Source organism: Camelina sativa, chromosome 16, assembly GCF_030686135.1.
Source record: "Camelina sativa cultivar CO46 ecotype springtype chromosome 16, ASM3068613v1".
In the NCBI taxonomy this organism is placed as follows: domain Eukaryota; kingdom Viridiplantae; phylum Streptophyta; class Magnoliopsida; order Brassicales; family Brassicaceae; genus Camelina; species Camelina sativa.
The window spans coordinates 5501440-5525825 of NC_141895.1; the positions used below are offsets into that span (position 1 = coordinate 5501440).

Below are 24386 nucleotides of genomic sequence, written 5' to 3' on the forward strand. Positions count from 1 at the left end.
AACTTTAAACTTATGACACTTATTTTTTTTCATCCAATATTGCAATATCCTTGAGAAAAATAAAGAGTTACACCAAATTAAGGTACTTTTTACTAATATTGAACTTAAAAATCCTGTCACATAAGTGTTTTATGTACTTTGTAAAGCCCTGCTCTAAGTCTTAAGACCCAAACTGAAACATAAAAGACAAAACTCAAAAGATCTTAAAACAGTTCCAACGAGAAAAAAAAGGTTCGTAATTATCTTCCAAAACATTCATTTTTCTTTTTCTAATTAATTAATGCCTTTTCTCATCCCTTTATCCAATCGCTAAGTCAAACCAACCCTAATTTTATTAATTCGCCGTAATTAATTTCGATAGTTAAAAAAACTTAACAATCATAAAAAAGCACAAAAACCCTAAGGTTCTTGGCATCGCCGTCGTATTATTCCGTCAACACTATAAAGACCCACTTTTTTTCCCAGTTGAGCTAATTTTTTTTGTCTATCTCTCAAAATCTAAAAGTCTTTGTTTTAGGGTTCTTTTATTTTAAAAACAAACAGTAACATGATAAACTCAAATCATTGATACAATCTCTGGAATGGATTTGACTATCGCTTAAATAAAGTTTTGATCTTTGCGTTTTCGTTTCTAAACAGAGAATTTTAGGGATTGTATATATTAAGAGGTATAAAGGTTTGATCTTTATGTTTTTTTTTTTGGTTTCTTGGAGAGTTTAGCGTATGATGTATTGATTTTGGGGTTTTTGTTGTTTAGGTGATAATGATACCGGAACTGGGGAGAAGACCGATGCATAGAGGTAACGATGATTTATCTTTTGGGGAGGATTATGAGAAAGAGATTGGTGTATTGCTTGGTGAGCAGCAGCGAAGGCAAGAAGAAGCTGATGAGATTGAGAGAGAGCTTAACTTGTATAGAAGTGGCTCTGCTCCACCGACTGTAGATGGTTCTGTTAGTGCGGCTGGAGGGCTTTTTAGCGGCGGCGGTGGAGGTGGGGCTCCTTTTTTGGAGTTTGGTGGAGGCAATAAGGGTAATGGGTTTGGTTGTGATGATGAGGAGTTTAGGAAAGATCCGGCTTACTTGTCTTATTACTATACTAATATGAAGTTGAATCCGAGGTTGCCACCGCCTTTGATGTCTAGGGAGGATTTGAGGGTTGCTCAGAGGCTTAAAGGGAGTAGCAACGTCATAGGTGGTGTTGGGGATAGGAGAAAAGTGAATGATAGTCGATCTTTGTTCTCTAACCCACCTGGTTTTGATCAGATGAAGCAGCGTGAGTTTGAGCCTGAGAAAACTAGTGCTTCCTCTTCTGAGTGGGATGTTAATGGATTGATTGGTTTGCCTGGTTTGGGGCTTGGAGGCAAGCAGAAGAGTTTTGCTGATATCTTTCAGGTTGGACATCTTACTCTTTATCGATGATGCTTGACCTTTTTTCCTTGTCATTGAATGTCTATGGATGTATATTGTATGTGTGTGTATATTTCTCCTGAATATTCCTTCTTATGTGGATTGCTTTTGTGCAGCCTGATATGGGGCAACAGCCTTCACGTCCTGCTAGTCGTAATGCCTTTGATGAAAATGTGGACTCCACGAATAATCAGTCTCCATCTGCTTCACAAGGCATTGGTGCGCCATCTCCATACAGTTATGCAGCTGTTCTTGGTTCTTCTTTGTCTAGAAATGGAACTCCAGATCCGCAGGCCGTTGCTAGGGTGCCTAGTCCTTGTCTCACTCCTATTGGGAGTGGAAGAGCGAGTTCAAATGATAAGAGGAACACAAGTAACAAAAGCCCTTTCAACGGTGTTACATCTGGTCTCGACGAGTCTTCTGATCTCGTTAATGCGTTATCTGGAATGAACCTGTCAGGCAGTGGTGGGTTAGATGATCGTGGTCAGGCTGAGGAGGACGTTGAAAAGGTCAGGAACTATATGTTTGGATTTCAAGGTGGGCATAACGAAGTCAATCAACACGGCTTCCCAAACAAATCTGATCAACCCCTTAAGGCAACTGGTTCTTTGAGGAATTTACAAATGAGAGGGTCACAAGGATCTGCCTATAATGGAGGAGCTGGACTAGCTAATCCCTACCAGCATCTTGATAGCCCAAACTATTGTCTGAACAATTACGCATTAAATCCAGCTGTAGCTTCTATGATGGCTAACCAACTTGGGAATGGGAATGGCAATGGGAATAGTAACTTTTCCCCAATGTATGATAATTATTCTGCGTTGGGATTTTCTGGAATGGACTCCAGACTTCATGGGGGAGGTTTTGAGTCACGTAATCTTGGCAGGGTAAGTAATAGAATGATGGGAGGAGGTACTGGCCTTCAATCACATATGGCAGATCCAATGTATCATCAGTACGGGAGGTACTCTGAGAATGTTGATTCGCTTGATCTTCTTAATGATCCTGCAATGGACAGGAACTTTATGGGTAATTCATACATGAATATGCTTGAACTTCAGAGGGCTTATCTTGGAGCTCAGAAATCGCAGTATGGTGTTCCTTACAAATCCGGGAGCCCTAACAGCCATAGCTATTATGGGAGTCCAACATTTGGGTCTAACATGTCATATCCTGGTAGCCCATTGGCTCATCATGCTATGCCAAATTCTCTTTTGTCACCTTGTAGCCCTATGAGACGAGGTGAAGTTAATATGCGATATCCATCTGCAACAAGAAACTATTCAGGAGGGGTAATGGGTTCTTGGCACATGGATGCTAGTTTGGATGAAGGCTTTGGATCTTCATTGCTTGAAGAGTTTAAAAGTAACAAAACAAGAGGGTTTGAACTTTCTGAAATAGCTGGGCATGTTGTGGAGTTCAGGTATATCCTTGACTGTCTTTTCCTTTTTCTCTTGTCTATAATTGTTCGAAATCTAACGCGTATTTGGGGGCTTTTTGTGAATTGGGCTATCAGTGCGGATCAATATGGGAGCCGGTTTATTCAGCAGAAACTTGAGACAGCAACAACTGATGAGAAAAATATGGTTTATGAGGAGATCATGCCACAAGCTCTTGCCCTGATGACTGACGTTTTCGGAAACTATGTGATTCAGAAGGTAAATTTATTTAGTCATCCTCTTTTGTTTTACTTTGGATTATGATATTGTAATTCCTGACTTTTTTGCTTATTTCCTACAGTTCTTTGAGCATGGACTCTCGCCACAGAGAAGAGAATTGGCAGATAAACTCTTTGACAATGTTTTGCCTCTTAGCTTACAGATGTATGGCTGTCGTGTTATTCAGAAGGTAAAGTCTAGTTCTCACCTGTTTTGCTGTTCTCTATAAGTCTATATTTGGTTCTCAAGAGTTTTGTTATTTGTTCTGCCTACCTTTGTAGGCAATTGAGGTGGTTGATCTAGACCAGAAAATTAAAATGGTGAAAGAACTGGATGGACATGTGATGCGATGCGTACGCGACCAGAATGGTAACCATGTGGTTCAAAAGTGCATTGAATGTGTCCCTGAAGAAAACATCGAATTCATTATTTCGACTTTCTTTGGCCATGTTGTGACCCTCTCTACTCACCCATATGGGTGTCGCGTTATCCAGGTTCTTGCTTTTAGTAATAAGAAATGTGTAACCTTTTCTTGATTTTATGCTTCTGTGTAAAACGTTTTTTTATCTTCTGTTGCAGAGGGTATTGGAGCACTGCCATGACCCTGATACACAGAGTAAGGTTATGGAAGAGATCCTGTCTACTGTTAGTATGCTGGCCCAAGATCAGTATGGAAACTATGTTGTTCAGGTTTGTAAAAGATACAAGTTTTACTACAACTCATGATTTTATTGGTTGTCCAAAACTGATACACGTTTTGTGGACAGCATGTATTGGAGCACGGAAAGCCTAATGAGCGCACTGTGATAATCAAAGAATTAGCGGGTAAGATTGTTCAGATGAGCCAGCAGAAGTTTGCGTCGAATGTTGTTGAGAAATGTTTGACTTTTGGAGGTCCTGAGGAACGGGAATTGCTAGTGAATGAGATGCTGGGCACAACTGATGAAAACGAGCCTCTTCAGGTTTGTCCAACACATATTTCAGATGATTGTGGGGGAAAGTAAAGAAACCACTCTAAGCTCATACGCTTCTTTTTATTGTATATATACAGGCGATGATGAAAGATCAGTTTGCAAACTATGTAGTGCAGAAAGTTTTGGAGACTTGCGATGACCAACAGCGTGAGCTGATACTTACTCGTATCAAAGTTCATCTTAATGCTTTAAAGAAGTACACTTATGGAAAGCATGTCGTTGCACGTATTGAAAAACTCGTTGCTGCTGGAGGTATGCATTTGTTCCTCTTCTTTTTAATCTTACTAGGTGGCTGAAGAGAGTTCTTTAAGTGTTTGAGAAAGAGAGACAAAATAAGCATTTCTATGGCTATTCAGCGTCTGTAAATGGTTCTTATCTTATATGCAGAGAGAAGAATGGCTTTGCAGTCTCTAACCCAGCCTCAGATGTCGTAAGTGCTGTACAGCTTAACTAGGGTGCATGGCTCTGCCATAGCGTTTTGAGAATTAGGTAAGATCTAAACCGGAAATAATCTGCAGGAAAATTGTGAAGGAGAGCTTTGTTTTTTTCTCTGCAAAATCTGTAAAATTGTGTAGTTGCTTACGGTTTTCTATACATAGAACCAAACATCCCTCTTTAGGCTGATGAGTGAGCAGAGAATGTTGTAAAGATGGGTTGAGAAATGGTGAGGATTTTAGGGTTTCCTTCACACAAGAGAATGGCTGTTTCATTGCCAAATGTGTAGAAGTGAGATTATGTTCATGCTTTTAGGACAATCCCAGTTTTTAGAGTTTCTTTTTTTTATCCATCTATGTAATTTTTGTTTCATCAAACTCTTGTTTCCTATTTCACGATGAACTCTTTCGTTTTTGGAATTTGCGCTCTTTATTGTCTATATCGATCAAGTTATCATTGATGTGACAACAACCTTACAAACAAAATCATTAAAGATCAATGTCGATGTCATCATTTCAGTCTTCGGATCTTCTGACCAAAACCCCTTGGTCCAGCTTTGGTTCTCACTGCCTTCTTACTCCCCACCTCTCTTATTCTTCTTTGTTGCTTCGTCTTCCCAAGAAACTCGGTCACTCCAGTGTACACAACCTGTAAAAATTTCACAGGGTCTCAAATACCGGTTTTAGAAACTTGCAAACCGGGTTTCAGGTTTGGTTACAAACAGATTTGGATAAGATTGGTTTTGTGGATAAAATTTACACCAATGGTGAGAACTGGGAGTAAGAAAAGCAACAAAGAGAAGCACTTGTATAATCCAACCAACACCATCTTGACTACTACTAGACACAATTGCTTCAGAAGAAACAATCTCTTGTGAAATATCCTCTGGAGTTGCAGAGAATCTCTAAAGTTTGGTTTTTTTCCTGGTGAAGACAAAAGAATTGTGTAAGACAAGATCTTTTAGCTTGGAACAGACCATGACAATAGAGATATAAATGGTGGGTTTTAGCAGGATGTTGGTTTCTTGGTCTGTAATTTCAAAGAGAGGGAGAGGTGCTGTTCGTCCACTTATGAGATTAGATGTAGTTCATGAGAAAATGAACAAATTTGAAAACCTTGGGGGACTTCACAGCTCCTACTAAGCCAACAGAACAAGATTAAGTGGCATGAAGACTCTTATGCGAAGAGAGGGTCTCAGCTCTGAAGGGAGAAAGAGACCAATGGGAAGTATCTTTTTCCTATCTTTTTCTTACACTGCCTTAAGTGTTGTCGTTTAACAAGAATGTGTGTGTGTGTGTCTGTATTTAAAGGGACTCCGATATGTTAGGGTTTCCTTATGCAAAAGAATACAACAATTATTAATCTCAATGTTCCTTCTATTTCTATCTCTCTCAGTCTCTTTCTCTCTCGATCTTCTTCAATCCTTCTATCGATAGTGCTCAGTATAGGGTTTTTTTTTCCTGACATCACTATAAAACTAAAACCCCCTTTTCTATCTTTTAATCTTAAGTCTTTGTTAGGGTTCTTTACTTTAGAACAAGCAGTAACTTGAAATATCAAATCATCGATACAATCTGAGGAATGGATTTGAGTATTGCTTGATAAAGTTTTGATCTTTGGTTTAGCTCTAAACAGAGTACTTTTGGGGATTGTATATACTGTGAAGGTATAAAGGTTTGATCTTTATGATTTTTCTTTTAAGAGTTTAGCGTATATGAGTATAATCTGATAAATTGGTTTTGGGGTTTTTTTTGTTGTTTAGGTGATAATGATACCGGAACTGGGGAGAAGACCGATGCATAGAGGTAACCAAGATTCATCTTTTGGGGATGATTATGAGCAAGAGATTGGTGTATTGCTCGGTGAGCAGCAGCGACGCCAAGAAGAAGCTGATGAGCTTGAGCGAGACCTTAACTTGTATAGAAGTGGCTCTGCTCCACCGACTGTAGATGGTTCTGTTAGTGCTGCTGGAGGGCTTTTTAGCGGCGGCGGCGGAGGTGGGACTCCTTTTTTGGAGTTTGGTGGGGGCAATAAGGGTAATGGGTTTGGTTGTGATGATGAGGAGCTTAGGAAAGATCCGGCTTACTTGTCTTATTACTATGCTAATATGAAGTTGAATCCGAGGTTGCCACCGCCTTTGATGTCTAGGGAGGATTTGAGGGTTGCTCAGAGGCTTAAAGGGAGTAGCAACGTGATAGGTGGTGTTGGGGATAGGAGAAAAGTTAATGATAGTAAATCTTTGTTCTCTAAGCCACCTGGTTTTGATCAGATGAAGCAGCGTGACTTCGAGCCTGAGAAAACTAGTGCTTCTTCTTCTGAGTGGGATGCTAACGGATTGATTGGTTTGCCGGGTTTGGGGCTTGGAGGCAAGCAGAAGAGCTTTGCTGATATGTTTCAGGTTGGTTATACCCCTTCTTTAGGACAGCCTATCTTCTTGTTAGGTTCTTTTGGTTGTCTACTGTTCATTATCTGTTAAAACTTTGTTTATGCGCTCTCTCTCAAATAATTCTCTCTGTATGTGTATATTTCTTTATGCAGATATTTTTGCTTGTGTAAAATTGGTGAATTGCTTTTGTGCAGGCTGATATGGGGCATGGAAATCCTCCCGCAAAGCAGCCGTCCCGTCCTGCAAGTCGTAATGCCTTTGATGAAAATGCCGACTCTAAGAATAATCTGTCTCCATCTGCATCACAAGGAGGCATTGGTGCACCATCTCCATACAGCTATGCAGCTGTACTGGGCTCTTCTTTATCCAGAAATGGAACTCCAGATCCACAGGCCATTGCTAGGGTGCCTAGTCCCTGCCTTACTCCCATTGGGAGTGGGAGAGTGAGTTCAAATGATAAGAGGAACAGAAGTAACCATAGCCCGTTCAACGGTGTCACAACTGGTCTCAACGAGTCTTCTGATCTTGTCAATGCTTTATCTGGCATGAACCTGTCAGGCGGTGGCGGGTTAGATGAACGGGATCAGGCTGAGCAAGATGTCGAAAAGGTCAGGAACTATATGTTTGGACTGCAAGGTGGGCACAATGATGTCAATCAACACGTTTTTCCAAACAAATCTGACCAAGCCCATAACGGTACTGGTTCTTGGAAGAATCCACAATTGCGAGGGTCACAGGGATCTGCCTATAATGATGGAGGTGGACTGGGTGGACTTGCTACTCCTTACCAGCATCTTGATAGCGCGAACTATTATTTGAACAATTATGCACTAAATCCAGCTGTAGCTTCTATGATGGCTAGCCAACTTGGAACTAATAACTATTCTCCAATGTATGAAAATGTTTCTGCAGCATCTGCTATGGGATTTTCTGGAATGGATTCCAGACTTCATGGCGGAGGTTATGTATCTTCTGGCCAAAACCTCTCTGAATCACGTAATTTTGGCAGGTTCAGTAATCGAATGATGGGAGGAGGTGCTGGTCTGCAGTCACATATGGCAGACCCAATGTATCATCAGTATGCTGATTCACTTGATCATCTGAATGATCCGTCAATGGACAGGAACTTTATGGGTAATTCATACATGGGTATGCTTGAACTCCAGAGGGCTTATCTTGGAGCTCAGAATTCACAGTATGGTGTCCCTTACAAATCCGGTAGCCCTAACAGCCATAGCGATTATGGGAGTCCAACATTTACGTCTAATATGTCTTATCCTGGCAGCCCATTGGCTCATCATCTTCTGCCAAATTCTCTTGTATCACCTTGTAGCCCAATGAGACGAGGTGAAGTTAATATGCGATATCCATCTGCAACAAGAAACTATTCGGGTGGGGTAATAGGTTCTTGGCACATGGATGCTTGTTTGGATGAAGGTTTTGGATCTTCAATGCTTGAAGAGTTCAAAAGTAACAAAACAAGAGGATTCGAACTTTCTGAAATAGCTAGCCATGTCGTAGAGTTCAGGTATTACTTGGAAAGTTCTCTACTTTTTTCTCTTATGTACAATTTGTCCCAAGCTAACACGTACTTGGAGTTGTCTTGACCAGTTCGGATCAATATGGAAGCCGGTTTATTCAGCAGAAACTTGAGACAGCAACAACTGATGAGAAAACCATGGTTTATGAGGAGATCATGCCTCAAGCTCTTGCCCTGATGACTGACGTTTTTGGCAACTATGTGATTCAGAAGGTATATTTACTTAGTCTTCCTCTTTTGTTTTACTTTGGATTAAGATATTGTAACATTAGTGATTCCTGACTTTGCTTATTTCCTACAGTTCTTTGAGCATGGACTCCCGCCTCAGAGGAGAGAATTGGCAGATAAACTCTTTGACAATGTTTTGCCTCTTAGCTTACAGATGTATGGTTGTCGTGTTATCCAGAAGGTAAAGTCTATTTCTCACCTGTTTTGTTGTTCTCAATAAGTCTATATTCGGTCCTCAAGAACAGTTAAGAGTTTTAATTTCTTTTCTGTGTTTACCTTTGTAGGCAATTGAGGTGGTTGATCTGGACCAGAAAATTAAAATGGTGAAAGAACTTGATGGACATGTGATGCGATGCGTACGCGATCAGAATGGGAACCATGTGGTTCAAAAGTGCATTGAATGTGTGCCTGAAGAAAACATTGAATTTATTATTTCCACTTTCTTTGGCAATGTTGTGACCCTCTCCACTCACCCATACGGGTGTCGTGTTATTCAGGTTCTTGCTCTTAGTAATAAAGAAAGATTACACATTTCTTGATCTTATGCTCTTAAGTATAACTCTTCTCGTCTTATGTTGCAGAGGGTATTGGAACACTGCCATGAGCCTGATACACAGAGTAAGGTTATGGACGAAATCATGGCCACTGTTAGTATGCTGGCCCAAGATCAGTATGGAAACTATGTTATTCAGGTTTGTAAAAATTAAGAGTTATACTGCAACTGGTTATTTTATACAGTTTGCTCAAAACTAAAACACGTTTGTTGACAGCATGTATTGGAGCATGGAAAGCCTGATGAGCGCACTGCAATAATCAAGGAATTAGCGGGGAAGATTGTTCAGATGAGCCAGCAGAAGTTTGCGTCGAATGTTGTTGAGAAATGTTTGACTTTTGGAGGTCCAGAAGAACGGGAATTGCTGGTGAATGAAATGCTGGGCACAACTGACGAAAACGAGCCTCTTCAGGTTTGTCAAACACATACTTTCAGATGATGGTTGGGGTAAATAAAGAAACTTTTAGCTCATAAGCTTCTTCATCTTTTGTATATAGGCGATGATGAAGGATCAGTTTGCCAACTATGTAGTGCAGAAAGTTTTAGAGACATGTGATGACCAACAGCGTGAGCTGATACTTACTCGTATTAAAGTGCATCTTAATGCTTTAAAGAAATACACTTATGGAAAGCATATCGTTGCTCGTGTTGAAAAACTCGTTGCTGCTGGAGGTATGTACAATATGTTCTTTGGGTCTAAAGTTTAGACCGTTATCTACTACAAACTCCCAAATTGTTTCTGCTGCTTTTGTTTGTCTCGCCTTACTTTGTTGAAGAGGTGTCTGTAAGTATTTCAATGTCTGTTTTTTTTTTTTTTTCTTATATGCAGAGAGGAGAATGGCTCTGCAGTCCCTAACCCAGCCTCAGTTGGCGTAAGGCCACACGTGTTGTACAGCTTAACTAGGGTGGATGGCTCTCCCATAGCGTTTTGAGAATTAGGGTAAGATCTAAACCGGAAATAATCTGCGGGGAAAATTGTGAAGGAGAGCTTTGTTTTCTCTGCAAAATCTGTAAAATTGTGTAGTTGCTTACGGTTTTCTATACATAGAACCAAACATCCCACTTTAGGCTGATGAGTGAGAGAGATTAAATGCAGAGAAATGGTGTAAAGATGGGTTGATAAATGTTGAGGATATTAGGGTTTCCTTCACACAAGAGAATGGCTGTTTCATTGCCATATGTGTAGAAGTGAGAATGTGTTCATGCTTTTAGGACAATCCCAGTTTTTAGTGTTTCTTTTTTTCGTTCTCCATCTATGTAATTTTTGTTTCATCAAACTCTTGTTTCCTATTTCGATGAACTCTTTCGTTTCTGTAACTTTGCAATCTTGTTGTCTATACCGAACAACGTCCTTGGTACACAAGAAACAGAACATAGCTCCGACAATTACAGATCAACCTTACAAACAAAATCAATATTGTCTCTCTACTAACAATGGAACAAAATCATTCAAGATCAACGTCAAAGTCATTATCTTCAATCTTCTGACCAAAACCTCTTGGTCCAGCTCTGGCTCTCATTGCCTTCTTCTTCCCACCTTTCTTAGACCTCTTTGCTGCTTCGTCCTTCTCAAACTTCTCTCTCTCCCTCTTCCCAAGAAACTCAGTCACTCCAATGTACACAACCTGTAAAAAGTCATTCACATGATCTCAAAACCAGTTTAAAAACTCGCAATCCGGGTCCTACTTTTGATTTGAAATGTTATGGATAAGATTTGGTTTATGTGGATAAAACTTACACCAATGGTGAGAACAGTGAGAGCAAGAAAAGCAACAATGAGAAGCACTTGTATAATCAAAGCAACACCATCTTGGTCACCACTTGACACAATTGCTCCAGAAGAAGAATCAGAAGAAACGATCTCTTGAGATATTTTTTCTGGAGTTGCAGAGACTCTCCATAGTTGGGTTTTTTTTTCCTGTTGAAGACGAAGATTCCTAGAAGACAAGATCTTTCTTCTTGAAACAGACCAAGAAAGTGGAGATAAACGGTGGGTTTTAACTGGATTTTGAAATCTTGGTCTGAAATTTGAAAGAGATAGAGATGGTGTTGTTGTCGCAGACATGGTTCGTCCACTCTATCTCTTCAGAGTTCAGATTCTGGCTGAACACATAACTCAGTTTTAGTTTCTTTTACATCCAACGGTTCATGTCTTCTTGAGATTGGGAGATTTATAAATGGGCTGAGGAAAGCCCAATATTTTATATTGTGGGCTTTATAAATCACTCACTGTCCTAATCACTACCAAACCATCTTTAGTAAAATTATTGGAAGAGGCATCACTAGTTACGTAATCATCACTTTCCCAATTAAATTTTTAAAACCAAACCTAATCCAGTTTTATCTTATGGATTTGACCTTTAATTTGTTTCCCTACCACAAACCAGTCACAACGTCAGTAGATACGTTAGCTTTGCATAATTACTTCGAACATTCTCATTACCTCGTATCATTTTATTCGTTATATATAGCCATTTACTTTCATTATCAATTCTCATCAACCAAGAACATAAATCATCACACAACAATGGCTAGAGCAGAACAGAGCAGCAGATGGAGTCTTCAAGGCATTACCTCTCTAGTCACTGGCGGAACCAAAGGCATTGGGTTTGTCTTCCACCATCATTTTCCAAGTCATATTTTCTTACGTTACAAGCAACATAAACCCTTATTTTGCTTATCGTTATTGATGAATCTCTAGGCATGCTATATTAGAGGAACTTACAGGCCTTGGGGCAACGATACATACGTGTGCCAGAGACGAGTCTCAGCTTAACCAGTACTTAAAAGAATGGGAAACGAAGGGCTTCAATGTCACAGGATCAGTTTGTGACATATCATCCCATACCGATAGAGAGAAACTGATGCAAGCTGTCTCCTCTCTGTTTGAAGGCAAACTCAACATCCTCGTATGTCTTCTCTTCTCTGTTTTACCAACAACATTAGGATAAATATACTAATTATTTGGTATATGTATAGATAAACAATGTAGGGACATGTGTGACAAAGCCAACCACAGAATCCACAGCAGAGGATTTCTCATATCAAATCTCAACAAATTTGGAGTCTGCATACCATTTGTGTCAGCTTTCTCATCCTCTGGATTTGGAAGCATCGTCTTCATTTCCTCTGCTGCTGGAGTTGTCTCATGTAGCGTTGGATCCATCTATGGTGCGACCAAAGGAGCTATTTGCCAGCTGGCGAGGAACTTGGCGTGCGAATGGGCTGGAGACAACATTAGGGCTAACTCTGTTGCTCCTGGAGTCATTGCAACTCCTCCTGCTAAAACTGTAAACTCTTTAGAAACACTCTTTTATACAAAATGTTATCTGATCATGTAAATTAATTAGTTTCTCTTTTGTTTTGTTTATATACAAGGAGATGAGTTTGTAAAGAACATTGCGCCTAATATACCGATGCGGCACGCTGGAGAGCCAGAAGAAGTGGCTGCAATGACTGCGTTTCTGTGTCTTCCTGCAGCTTCTTACGTTACAGGCCAAACCATATGTGTTGATGGAGCTCTCTCCGTTCATGCCTTCTAAAGTCTTCCTTACATGAAGTCAAACTCATAAAGTCTTCCCAAATAATGTTTTGTTTTCAACCTTGTGAGGTGAATTTGATGAATAAAAGCAATGTATCTTTGTTGTAACAATGAATTATTGAACTTTATTAGACCCAACCAAAGAATGTAATAAAAATAAACGAAATTAAATGTTCTCTTTTATTAGTCAAAAGTCTCTAGAACCAAAATCCATATCATAATTTTTTCAAACCAAAGTGCTTTAGTTTTACTGTTAAAGTTTCTACAATCCCAAAAAGTATAGTCATTAGCGATCCGACTTTAAGGCTCACTATGTTGACAAATGTGACAAAAATTATCTTTAAAACGTTCATATACTAATGTTTAAGATTTTTTATTAAACATTAGAAATCATTATTATCATAGTGTGCAACTTTTTTAACGGTTTTTAACTAACAAAAAAAGTCATCATTCTAACTGTGGAAATTTCAATTTTGTGTAAGATTTTCCACTCTGATATATGAACAGAGAATTTTCATGATTATAATGTGGAAATTTCATCGAAAAAAAACGAAAACAAATCATTATCATAATGTTGAATTTTGAGATGAAGGGTTTCCAAAGTTCAAAACAATCACGTAATTTTCTTATTGTCCATCCACACAACTAGTCTATATATATGTGACCTCTATTAAAGAAACTGATATCCATAAATGGCTAAGATAGAAGAAAACTTGAGAGACGACAAATCTAGATGGAGCCTTGGAGGCATGACTGCTCACGTCACAGGTGGCTCGAAAGGCCTCGGGTCAGTTCCAGTTCATCATACTTCACATATATACTATCCTAATATCCCGTGTATATATTTGTCATATGATCTTTGATTGTATCTCAATGTTTCAACCCATGTGTATGATGAATAGGGAAGCTGTGGTGGAGGAACTAGCCATGTTAGGAGCAAGAGTCCACACATGTGCCAGAGACGAAACTCAGCTTCAAGAGCGCTTACGTGAGTGGCACGCAAAAGGATTTCAGGTCTCCATTTCTGTCTGTGACGTTTCGTCTCGTGACCAGCGAGAGAAGCTCATGGAAACTGTTTCCTCTCTCTTCCAAGGAAAACTCAACATCCTTGTAAGTTAAAGTATAAGAGCGCGATTTTGTTGTGTATTTATTGTGTTTGTTTACCTATATACAAATATATATAGGTAAACAATGCGGGAACGTGTATAGCAAAGCCAACCACAGAGTATACATCACAAGATTACTCGTTTCTAATGGCTACAAATCTCGAGTCCGCTTTTCATCTCTCACAGCTCGCACATCCTTTGTTGAAAGCCTCTGGTTCAGGGAGCATCGTGCTCATGTCCTCCGCAGCAGGAGTTGTGCATGTCAATATTAGTTCTATCTATGCAGCAACTTAAGGTATATACATACTCAAAAATTAAACATGATCCTTCACGTTAATTATGAGACTAACATAAACATGAGTATACAAAAATCTACGTGTTTAGGAGCTATGAATCAGCTAGGAAGACACTTAGCATGCGAGTGGGCAAATGACAAGATAAGGATTAACTCTGTCTGTCCATGGTTCATTGAAACTCCTTTAGCTAAAGATGTAAGGCAATAAAATCAGAAATAAATACAAATAACAATTATCTAGCTCCTTATATACTAGATATAAATATAAGAAATATAATAACTTGTGAATATTAACTTATGCCCAAATCTCTTAATCAGTATCTCGATGATGAAGAGTACAAAGACGAAGTGGAGAAGAAGACACCAATGGGACGTGCTGGTAAACCAAATGAAGTATCATCGCTTGTGGCATTTCTTTGTTTTCCGGCAGCTTCTTATATAACTGGTCAAACAATCTGCGTTGACGGAGGTGCCACAGTCAATGGCTTCTCTTTCAAGGCTCCGATTTAGCTGGCATACGTTGATTGTTCGTTTTGGTTTGTGTCTATGTTTCTTTGTTTACTGTGTATTAATTTTCAAATAAACTCGCAATCTCTAGCGTCTTAAGAACACCGGCCTGTTATACCGGTTGCTTCGCTATATCAACTATAGTTGAATAATATGAATGTGTTTCATGTCAAAACAAAACTAAAGAAAGGAGAGCCATCGTTTCCGTCTGATAATTTTATGGAAATGTAATTTATAAGAAAATGTAAATGTTTATATCCTAGATTTTTATTTATTTATTTGAACCTTTTCATGTAAACATAAATTACAAAACCTACAAATTGGTGTGTATTTTTTTTATTTGTTAAAAGGTTTTAGAACTCATACATAAGATCTTTGTATTTCTTGTCTACAAGCAATGAAGAAACACCTAATTTCAGTAATTGTTTTCCTGATACCCACAAGAAGTAAGCATAAGATCTGTTTATCTCTATGTATCTCTATGTAAAATTGATATAATATGATTCTATTAGTTAGATAATTATGTTAATTCATTCCTTACATAAATGTGTATCTCTATGTATCTCTATGTAAAATTGATATAATATGATTCTATTAGTTAGATAATTATGTTAATTCATTCCTTACATAAATGTGTATCTCTATGTACAATCATTCTCATGTGAATCAATATACTATTTCCTAAACACTAAGGTGTTCTTCTCTCATCAACATTCTAATATGGTATCATAGCAGGTTTGCTCCCGAGTTTAGATTTAACAATCAAACTCGTTTTATTTTATATTCTTATTAAGCTAAATGCTTCCACATTCAAGTTCATCATGAACCTTTGAATCTAAGCTATCAAGCTTCTCCTTGTTCAGATCTATCGTCATAGATCTCTGACTCTAAAACAAGTGCTTCACTTTTTTTTTTTTTTTTTTTTTTTTAAATGTTTTTATCATTCAAGCTTCTTTACGAGCCTCTAAATCAATCCATAATGCTTCTTTAAATTATTAAAACATATATCTTATTTTTCAGTTTCAAGTCATTGATGCTTATTCAAAATTTTATTTGTTACGTTTCAATTCAGTTAAAAAAAATCACATCTCCTTCTCTAGCCATCATTGATGCCGGCCACCTCAACATCACACAACTTATCACCAAATCGGGTCAACACTTCGACTTGTCAATATCAAGTCCTTATTTCCGCTTCACTTCATCACCTTTGAGCTTGAGGGGCGTATAAAAAGATATCGTAGATCCTTATGATCAAAGAAAATATTATAAATATATTATAGAGATTTGTGTATATTTTATATGATTCTATTAATTAGATAATTATCTTAATTCATTCGCTATATAATTGTGTATCTCAATGTATGACACGTGATATTGTAATATTTTTTTAAAGTTTTTGAAAACTGTTCATGTTACCAATTGTTATTTTTATTCTTTTGGTCACCACATGTTACCAATTATATAGTACGATTTTAACACACCCGACCGGAAATTATGTCAAGATGTGCTAGTGGATACGGAGCTGTCAACATCCATAATCTAGAATTATTTTGTTTTCTTAATTAAACATGTGATCTTCGTTAAGAAACTATTAGCCAGGAAAATCCTATCACGTATATGATAAGAATGAAACTACGAATCGCTCCTCTTATATATCGGAATGATACAAAGTTGTAACCATAACCGTAAGAACCTCTAGATACAACTAGAGCATTACTCTCACTCCAAAGTAGTTTTACACGACTCTGTTTACAACAACAAACAACATAATCTCCAGCAATAACAAACAACGAGTATTTATATGACTAATTGAACACGTGCTACTCCATTCAAGCTTCCGTCGCATGTGAAAGTGTAAGAACTATAGATTTGTATGATGAAATAAGAATTTCTCAAAACAACTTTTTTTGATTAATAGAAAATTTATTTACAAGTTTGTTTAAAACAATTTTCTATTCCTTCAAACTCTCTCTCTCAAGTTCTCGCTAAGTTCTTAGCTTTCTTTTTCTTAAAATTAAAACTTAGTAGCTAAATATTTTCTTTCGTTTGTGCTAAAGCTTCACTAAGCCTCAGCACCCCTATTTATAGAACTAGACATTGGCTATACAATAAGCAAACTACCTATTCTATTCTTAATAGGGATTTGGACAATTTCCTTTTTCTTTATAGATTAGGAAATTATTCTTTTTCTTCATGCTTACATTCCTACTGTAAACATGAAACTCCTTGATCTTCTATAAACTTCTAGCACTTTCATGAATCCATTCGACACTCTGTTCTCATAAAAGTAGTTAACCACATTGTTTAAACCTTGCATTTTCAATCTCCCCCTTTTTAGCTTTGTGCTTCTCATGCATTTGTTCAATCCATAACCCAGTCAAACCCAAGTTCATCACCCAAAACATAACAATTTTGTAGACAAGAGTATACAAGAGGACAAAATGCTATTACTCCCCCAGAATTGTAGCTCCCCCAGAATTGTTGCTCCCCCAGAATTCATAGCTCCCCCAGAATTGTTGCTTTTCTTAACAAACTTCTCCCCCTGCTTGAGAACACAAAAGTTAAAAAACAAACCTCAAAGCATCTTTGACAAAGGATGGTTCTGAATCAGCCTGTGAACTACATCAGTTAATCGCTGAAGTGCCTGAGCCGTATCAACCAATGCTCCAGCAAGCAATTTGTGCTTAACCGAATAAGCACGCCCAGTTCTAACATCTTTAGTGTAAAATTCAACAACTACTTCTTCCTCTGCATCCAACCACTCAAGCGGACCTTCTTGAAACTTAAGTGTCTCAAAAATTGTTCTAGGGAAAATCCCATACCGAGTAGGATCAGTCCAATTCATCTCCATAACTTGATCATAAACCAGTCGTCCTAGATCAAACTGAATACCCTGAACCAGCTTATACACGATTCGAGCACATTTGACTGAAACGTGATTCCTATGTACAGAAGGAACCCAATTAAAAGCCGCCAACATCAAGAGAGCTGCAACATCTCCATGAAGATCTCTAACCATCAAACTCGACCAAGGCAAATTATCTTTGCCACTCAGAACTGCTGCGAGTTCATTCTTACTTAGCTGATCAACAGCTGCATCTGCTTCATCTCAACTCTTGTCAACGTTTCAAGATTAAGCGCCTCATTAATAATACTAGGAGAAAATTCATACCAATGACCCCTAACAAACACTTGAATACCATCCCTAGCTTTTTTATCCGACAAATTGGCAAAAAACTCAGAAACCACCTCTTTGACATACACAGGAAGATCTTGTACCAAAGTATGTAACCCAAGATCCATAATCTTACTCATAATCCCTAGTTCATCAGGTTGAGAAAAATCCAGTTGTCTTTCTTCTATAAACTTCTGAGAAAAGAATTCTGATTACCTTGCTTGAGCAGCTTCGGACACAAAAATATTAAGCTGAAAACGAGTCCTTGTATGACCACTCTTGCTGCTAAAATTTCCAGACTTCAATCGTTTAGACTTGGAAATAGACCTCTTCGCATCATAACTACCTTGTTTCCTTTTCCTTTGTTTCTTCTAATTTTGCTTGATTTGTTCTCGAAGAGAGATTTCTTCGAAATCAAAATCCTCAGAGTCAGAGGCTATTTCCTTTCCCTTAAACTCTTCTTTCTCATTGATAGAATCTGCTTCTTCAAATTCGCCTTCTTTTTGTGTCTTTTGATTAGTTGCCGAAACTCCATCACTCATCGATTGCGTTTGATCCTCTTCAACATCACTTGATTCATCAATCAACTGAGGTCGATTTGCATCACCATCATTCCGAGTCACTCGAAGATTTCTTCTTCCTCGCACCAACCCACTTCAATTTGTTTTCACCATCCTCCTCTCCGATTTTTTTTTTCCGATACACTCGATGCTTTGAAGAGAATATTAATAGTCTCAATATCTTTCAAGCAATTCTATTAAAAAAAACGAACCCATGATATCGGTTTTCTCCTAAACCATAATTAAACACCACACACCAATTAAATTACCCCAATATCGAACTGTACCAAAATCTCATTACAACATCCTTCTGTACCAGCTCCTGAGACATCTTGAGTATATTTCACATCTCACAAACTCCAATTGAGTTTCTTAGAGTTGAAAAACGATTAAAGTCCAAAGCTTTTGTGAAAATATTTGCTAGTTGTTCCTCAGTATCAACATGTTCAATCAAAACTTGTTTTCTTTCAACCACTTCTCTGATAAAGTGATGTCTCACATCAATGTGCTTGGTTCTTGAGTGTTGAACTGGATTCTTAGAAATATCAATAGCACTCTTGTTATCACAATACACTTGTAATATTCCTGAATCCATACCATAATCTGCTGACATCTGCTTCATCCACAATAGTTGAGTGCAGCAGCTTCCCATTGCCATATATTCTGATTCAACTGTAGACATAGTTACTGAATTCTGTTTCTTGCTCAACGAGGCGATGAGATTATTTCCTAAAAAGAAACATCCTCCACTGGTGCTTTTTCAATCTGTCACACTTCCTGCATAGTCTCCATCACGGTATCCAACTAAACCTTTATTTGATCCTTTAGAATACCAAATCCCAAAATCAATAGTCCCTTTCACATACTTCAAAATCCATTTAACAGCTTCAAAATGTGATTCTTTAGGGTTCGACTGATATCTAGCACACATACCCACACTGAAACACAAATCAGGTTTACTTGCAATAAGATATAGTAAACTCCCTATCATTCCTCTGTACTGTTTGACATCCACATCCTTACCATCAATATCCTTTGACAGTTTTAATGAAGTGCTCATAGGTATCGTGGCTTCTTTACATTTATCCATCTGAAACTTCTTAAGAAGTTTCTAGCATAAGTACTTTGTGAAATAAAGATTCCCTGATCAGATTGAGTAATTTGTAATCCAAGAAAATATTTAAGCTCTCCAACCAAACTCATCTCAAATTCTTGAGTCATACTACTCACAAAACGATCCACCAACTCCTAAGAGGTACTTCCAAAAATAATGTCATCAACAAAAATTTGCACCATCATGATATCATCATCTTGTTCTAAAATAAACAAGGTCTTGTCTACACTTCCTCTGATATAGCTCGTCTCCATAAGAAAACTAGTTAACCTTTCATACCAAGCTCTTGGAGCTTGCTTCAATCCATAAAGGGCTTTCTTTAATTTATACACATGGTCAGGTCTTACTGGATATTCAAACCCTTTAAGTTGTTCAACATATACTTCTTCTTGCAAAATCTCATTCAAAAATGCACTTTTGACATCCATCTGATATACCTTGAAATTCAGAATACAAGTCATTCCCAAAAACAATCTTATTGACTCAAGTCTAGCTACTGGAGCAAAAGTTTCTTCAAAGTCCACTCCCTCAATATGCGTGTATCCTTGTGCTACCAACCTAGCCTTATTACGTACCACAACCCCACTTTCATCAATTTTGTTTTTGAAAATCCATTTAGTCCGAATGATGTTCACATCAATTGGCCTACGAACCAACTCCCAAACATAATTACGCTCAAATTGTTCCAATTCTTCCTCCATAGCTATAATCCAAAAATCATCCTGAACAGCTTCTACATGATTCTTTGGTTCAATCATTGAAACAAAGCACTCATAAAAAACTGTTTCTAGAGTTGTGAAATAGCTTGTCATTTTCTTAAAATCTATCTTTACTCCTCAAGTATTCATCTTTTCATTCAAATCTCCAATGACATCAGATGCTGAGTGGTTTTTATGAACATGTTGAATCCCTTCTGACGTTGAAACAGAGGATTCTACTTCAGACTCGTCATTAAGTGCTTTAGTAGTATTTTCCGGTTCTGTATCACTGTCAGAATCACCATCGTTTCCCACTGAACCAGACCTATCATTAAACATTATATTCACTGACTCCACAATAAGACCAGTACGTTGATTAAACACCGTGAATGTCGTACTGCTCTCAGAATACCCAAGAAACATGCCTTCATCACTTCTGGAATCGAATTTTCCAAGATAATCCTTGTCATTTAAAATATAACATTTGCAACCAAAAACATGGAAGTAGCTCAGGTTTGGTGTTTTGCCTTTCCACAACTCATAAGGTGTCTTAGTCGTATTTCGTCGTACATATACTCTGTTGATTATGTAACATGCAGTGTTTCAAGCTTCAGCCCAAAACTTCTTAGGAACTTGATTTCCATGAATCATTGCTCTTGCCATTTCCTGAAGAGTTCTATTCTTCCTTTCTACAACTCCGTTCTGTTGTGGAGTTCTTGGTGCTGAATACTGATGTGCAATCCCATGTTGATCACAAAACTCCTTCATAACCTCATTTTGAAATTCTCCACTATGATCACTCCTTATCTTTTTGATACCTCCTCACTCATTAAGTAATTGTAAGGCCAAAAATTTTAAAACTGTCTACAGTATCAGACTTCTCTCGAATAAATCGAACCCATGTATATCTGGAATAATCATCAACCAACACAAACACATATTTCTTCCCTGCTAAACTTTCAACCTGCATTGGTCCCATCAAATCCATGTGAATCAGATTCAGAACTGATTTTGACTGAACATCTGGAACCTTTTTGTGCTGAATTTTGACCTGTTTTCCATGATTACATGGTCCGCACACCATATTATCTTCCCCTTTAAGCTTTGGTACCCCTCGTACTATCTCTTTATTCACAGGAGTAGTAAGATTTCTTGTATTCATATGACCAAGTCGCTGATGCCAGAGATCAATACTTTCTTTAGCACTGTAACACTTGATTGACTCTTTTTCCCACATGTAGCAATTGTTCCCAGATCTTACACCATACAACTTGACATTTCGTGCTTCATCCAAAGCTGTACAATCAACTTTTGTGAACAGCACCGACAATCCTTCGTCACAAAGTTGACTAATACTTATCAAATTAGCTCTCAGCCCCTGAACTAGATAGACATTCACAAGTTGTGGAAGCTCAGCATCACACGTTGTACACTTGCCTTGTATAAAACCATGACTCCTATCTCCAAATGTTACTGTACCTCCTTTCAGTTTCTTGATATTTTGTAGATTACTCTTGGTTCCAGTCATATGCCTTGATCACCCACTATCAAAAAACCAAGGCTCTGAGTCATCTTGTTCCTCAGTAATCATGGCCATATTACATCTAAATCCTGATCCAGAAGCGACTTTTAATTCTGATTGATATAGATCTGCTTTCTTCATCCACACTTGTCTTCTAAATCTGTTCCAGAAAAATCTCCCTTGACGCTTTAAAGCACATACTTTTTACCAAAACTTGTAGCAATATCGTTTGTAGTGCTCAATCTTTCCACAAAAATAACAGCCCAAAAAATCTTTAGAAACACTTGTAGTTGTTTCCTCCTCAGAATGACACGTTCCATCATATACACACTTGGTTAACTGTGGTTTTACTCCTTTGTTTTCTGTAAATACCAGTCCTCTATGAGTCTTCTCAGTTCTTCCATAGCTCAAGATCTTATCAAGTTGTTTTGTGCCTGCAAACATATGAATCTTCCTATACTGCTGATCCAATTCCGATTGTAATTCTGAAGTTTTTTTCTTTTCTTTACACAGCTCCTTGTCAAGTTTGTCTGCTTTTGCAGATAAAACCAACTTTTCTCTCACCAAATCCAACGAACCTTTAGCAATCTTTTTCTCATCCTCCAATTCATTCTGTAAATATATGACCAGTACCTCAAGACAAAGTTTTTATTTTATCAATCCTTGATTCTCCTTTCCTAGAGTAATAAGTGTGTCTCGTACTTCTTTGTAATTCTGAACAATGTCATGAATCTCTTCTCCTTCTGATTATGAGTCAGTTACCTCTTCCCCGTTTTCAAATTCAGTGATTCCCACCATCGCCACCAAATTAATGAACTCTTCTTCGCTGCTGCTATCATCATCTGACACATCCTCAATACTAATCACAGATTTTTTTTTTGTAGTTTTAGAATTACTTATACACATATCGTGTGTATGTCCAGTACCCTTGCAAATTGTGCACTTGGCATCATGTAGCTTGCTCGTTGGACACTCTCGAATGAAATGTCCATATCCTTTACATTCATGGCACTGCATATCAGCCTTTCTGTCTTCACTCGTCTTTTTAAACGAACCAGCCTTCTTTTGATCTTAACCTTGTTCTATCCTTCTCAAGGCTCGATCAAACCTTCGTACCAGCAAACTTACAACATCCTCCTCTCCTTGATCAGTTATGTCTTTGCTTACAGCTAAAGCTATCCCTTTTGGTTTCTTAATTTCATTCAGCTCCATTTCATGTGCTTGTAGCATTCCAACCACTTCACCATAACTGAGACTGTCTAAGTCATTCGATACAGTTAAGGCTGTCTTATACCCCATGAACCTTGAAGGAAGACATCTTAGAAACTTCTTGACTAACTTCTGGTCTTTATAAGTTTTACCCAGCTTTAAGGCCTCTTGTGCTAAAGCACTCAACTTAGAACTGAAGTCTGAAATTGATTCATGATCCTCCATCTTTAGATTCTCAATCTCGATGCTAACATATCTTTTCTTGAGCTCTGCACTTTGGTGGTGCCTTCATAATGAATCTGAAGAACATCCCATGCTTCTTTCGCAGTTTCACAGCCCTGAATTAAATCAAACTGTTTTCTTCCTACACTGCAGTGAATGGCACTCAAAGCTCTAGAATTGAACTTAGATTTCTTCTTTTCTTCCTCTGTCCAGCTCTCTTCTGGTTTGGGTACGTGCTTTCCAGTTTCATCCTTGATTGTCGGTTCCTCCCACTTTTCTTAAACAGCCTTCCAAGCAAGTCGATCAATTCCTCCAATTATAGATTTGATTCTTGACTTCCAAAACCCATAATTCCCATCATCTAAAACAACCTTATTGTTGTTAATCAGATCTCCATAGTTCTCCATCTTGTCCGCAGAATCTCACCTGTAGTAATCCGAACAAGTGTTGCTCTGATACCAATTGAAAGTGTAAGAACTATAGATTTGTATGAAGAAATAAGAGTTTCTCAAAAAAACTTCCTTTTGATTAATAGGAAATCTGTTTACAAGTTTGTTCTAAACAATTTTCTATTCTCTCAAAACCTCTCTCTCAAGCTCTCGCTAAGTTCTTAACTTTCTTTTTCTTAAAACTAAAACTTAGTAGCTAAATACTCTCTCTCGTTTGTGCTAAAGCTTCACCAAGCCTCAGCACCCCTATTTATAGAACTAGGCATTGGCTATACAATAAGCAAACTACATATTCTATTACTAATAGGGATTTGGACAATTTTGAAACGACCTGACCCGTTTTTTTTTAATAAATAATAAATAATAATAATAATAATAATAACTAATAATAAACTACAACTAGTGGTCCCATATCCACTAGCCACCTAACCACAATCACAACCAATAGCAGAATAACAAAAACCAATATCCAATAATTATCCAATATTAATGAATAACCAATATCCAGACATAACCATTCCAATGTCAAACAACAAGGAACAAGGAACCGACAACCTAGCAAGTTCTAAAGACCCAACTCTAGCAACCTAACAATGTCAGACAACAACTAATCGAGTCCCTAGAACATCCTCCTCTTCATTGCCTTGATTCCACGATCACACTTTGCCTTTACCTGCACCACAAACACAAATTGAGATGCATGAGTATTTGATAAACACTCAGTGAAGCAATCCTCCCATCTACTGGGCTATACACACAAGCAACAATGATTCCAATGTTCCAAACAAACAACAAACAAAACATAC

General features: G+C 37.9%; 4 protein-coding genes and 4 pseudogenes across 10 annotated transcripts; 4 read left to right on the forward strand and 4 right to left on the reverse strand.

The window, feature by feature from the left end:
- The first annotated feature begins 341 nt into the window (after positions 1-341).
- LOC104749962 (pumilio homolog 2) lies at positions 342-4894 on the forward strand. The gene is made up of 10 exons (XM_010471680.3): positions 342-668; positions 758-1393; positions 1525-2831; positions 2925-3066; positions 3149-3256; positions 3348-3560; positions 3646-3756; positions 3834-4028; positions 4118-4292; positions 4428-4894. Exons 2-10 carry the CDS (start codon positions 764-766, stop codon positions 4472-4474), a joined length of 2928 nt encoding a protein of 975 aa, XP_010469982.2. The 5' UTR covers positions 342-668; positions 758-763; the 3' UTR covers positions 4475-4894.
- On the reverse strand, positions 4886-5643 carry LOC147925152 (uncharacterized; annotated as a pseudogene). The gene is made up of 3 exons (XR_015585008.1): positions 5624-5643; positions 5235-5531; positions 4886-5123 (listed from the first exon to the last, which is right to left on the reverse strand). The product of XR_015585008.1 is annotated as an uncharacterized LOC147925152 (transcript).
- On the forward strand, positions 5238-10499 carry LOC104749961 (pumilio homolog 2). 4 transcript variants are annotated; one of them, XM_087492964.1, is made up of 11 exons: positions 5512-6149; positions 6238-6873; positions 7056-7753; positions 7871-8389; positions 8473-8614; positions 8703-8810; positions 8914-9126; positions 9211-9321; positions 9400-9594; positions 9680-9854; positions 10012-10499. In XM_087492964.1, exons 2-11 carry the CDS (start codon positions 6244-6246, stop codon positions 10056-10058), a joined length of 2838 nt encoding a protein of 945 aa, XP_087349090.1. In that variant the 5' UTR covers positions 5512-6149; positions 6238-6243; the 3' UTR covers positions 10059-10499. The 4 variants fall into 4 exon arrangements, with proteins under 4 accessions (XP_010469981.2, XP_010469980.2, XP_087349090.1 ...); XM_087492962.1 differs by having other exon boundaries at positions 5512-6141; XM_010471679.3 differs by having other exon boundaries at positions 5238-6149; positions 7056-8389.
- On the reverse strand, positions 10491-11366 carry LOC104749963 (uncharacterized). Its single transcript, XM_010471681.3, has 2 exons — positions 10921-11366; positions 10491-10807 (listed from the first exon to the last, which is right to left on the reverse strand). Exons 1-2 carry the CDS (start codon positions 11245-11247, stop codon positions 10628-10630), a joined length of 507 nt encoding a protein of 168 aa, XP_010469983.1. The 5' UTR covers positions 11248-11366; the 3' UTR covers positions 10491-10627.
- Positions 11367-11692: 326 nt separating this feature from the next.
- LOC147925153 (tropinone reductase homolog At1g07440-like) lies at positions 11693-12852 on the forward strand (annotated as a pseudogene). The gene is made up of 4 exons (XR_015585476.1): positions 11693-11789; positions 11884-12091; positions 12162-12472; positions 12533-12852. The product of XR_015585476.1 is annotated as a tropinone reductase homolog At1g07440-like (transcript).
- A 552-nt stretch (positions 12853-13404) lies between these two features.
- Positions 13405-14811, forward strand: LOC104749965 (tropinone reductase homolog At2g29170-like; annotated as a pseudogene). The gene is made up of 5 exons (XR_015585080.1): positions 13405-13510; positions 13626-13833; positions 13908-14124; positions 14214-14320; positions 14443-14811. The product of XR_015585080.1 is annotated as a tropinone reductase homolog At2g29170-like (transcript).
- Positions 14812-19126: 4315 nt separating this feature from the next.
- LOC147925154 (secreted RxLR effector protein 161-like) lies at positions 19127-19456 on the reverse strand. Its single transcript, XM_087492506.1, has one exon. The coding sequence runs from the start codon at positions 19454-19456 to the stop codon at positions 19127-19129; it is 330 nt and encodes a 109-aa protein (XP_087348632.1).
- Positions 19457-21715: 2259 nt separating this feature from the next.
- LOC147925155 (uncharacterized) lies at positions 21716-23538 on the reverse strand (annotated as a pseudogene).
- Positions 23539-24386: the final 848 nt, after the last annotated feature.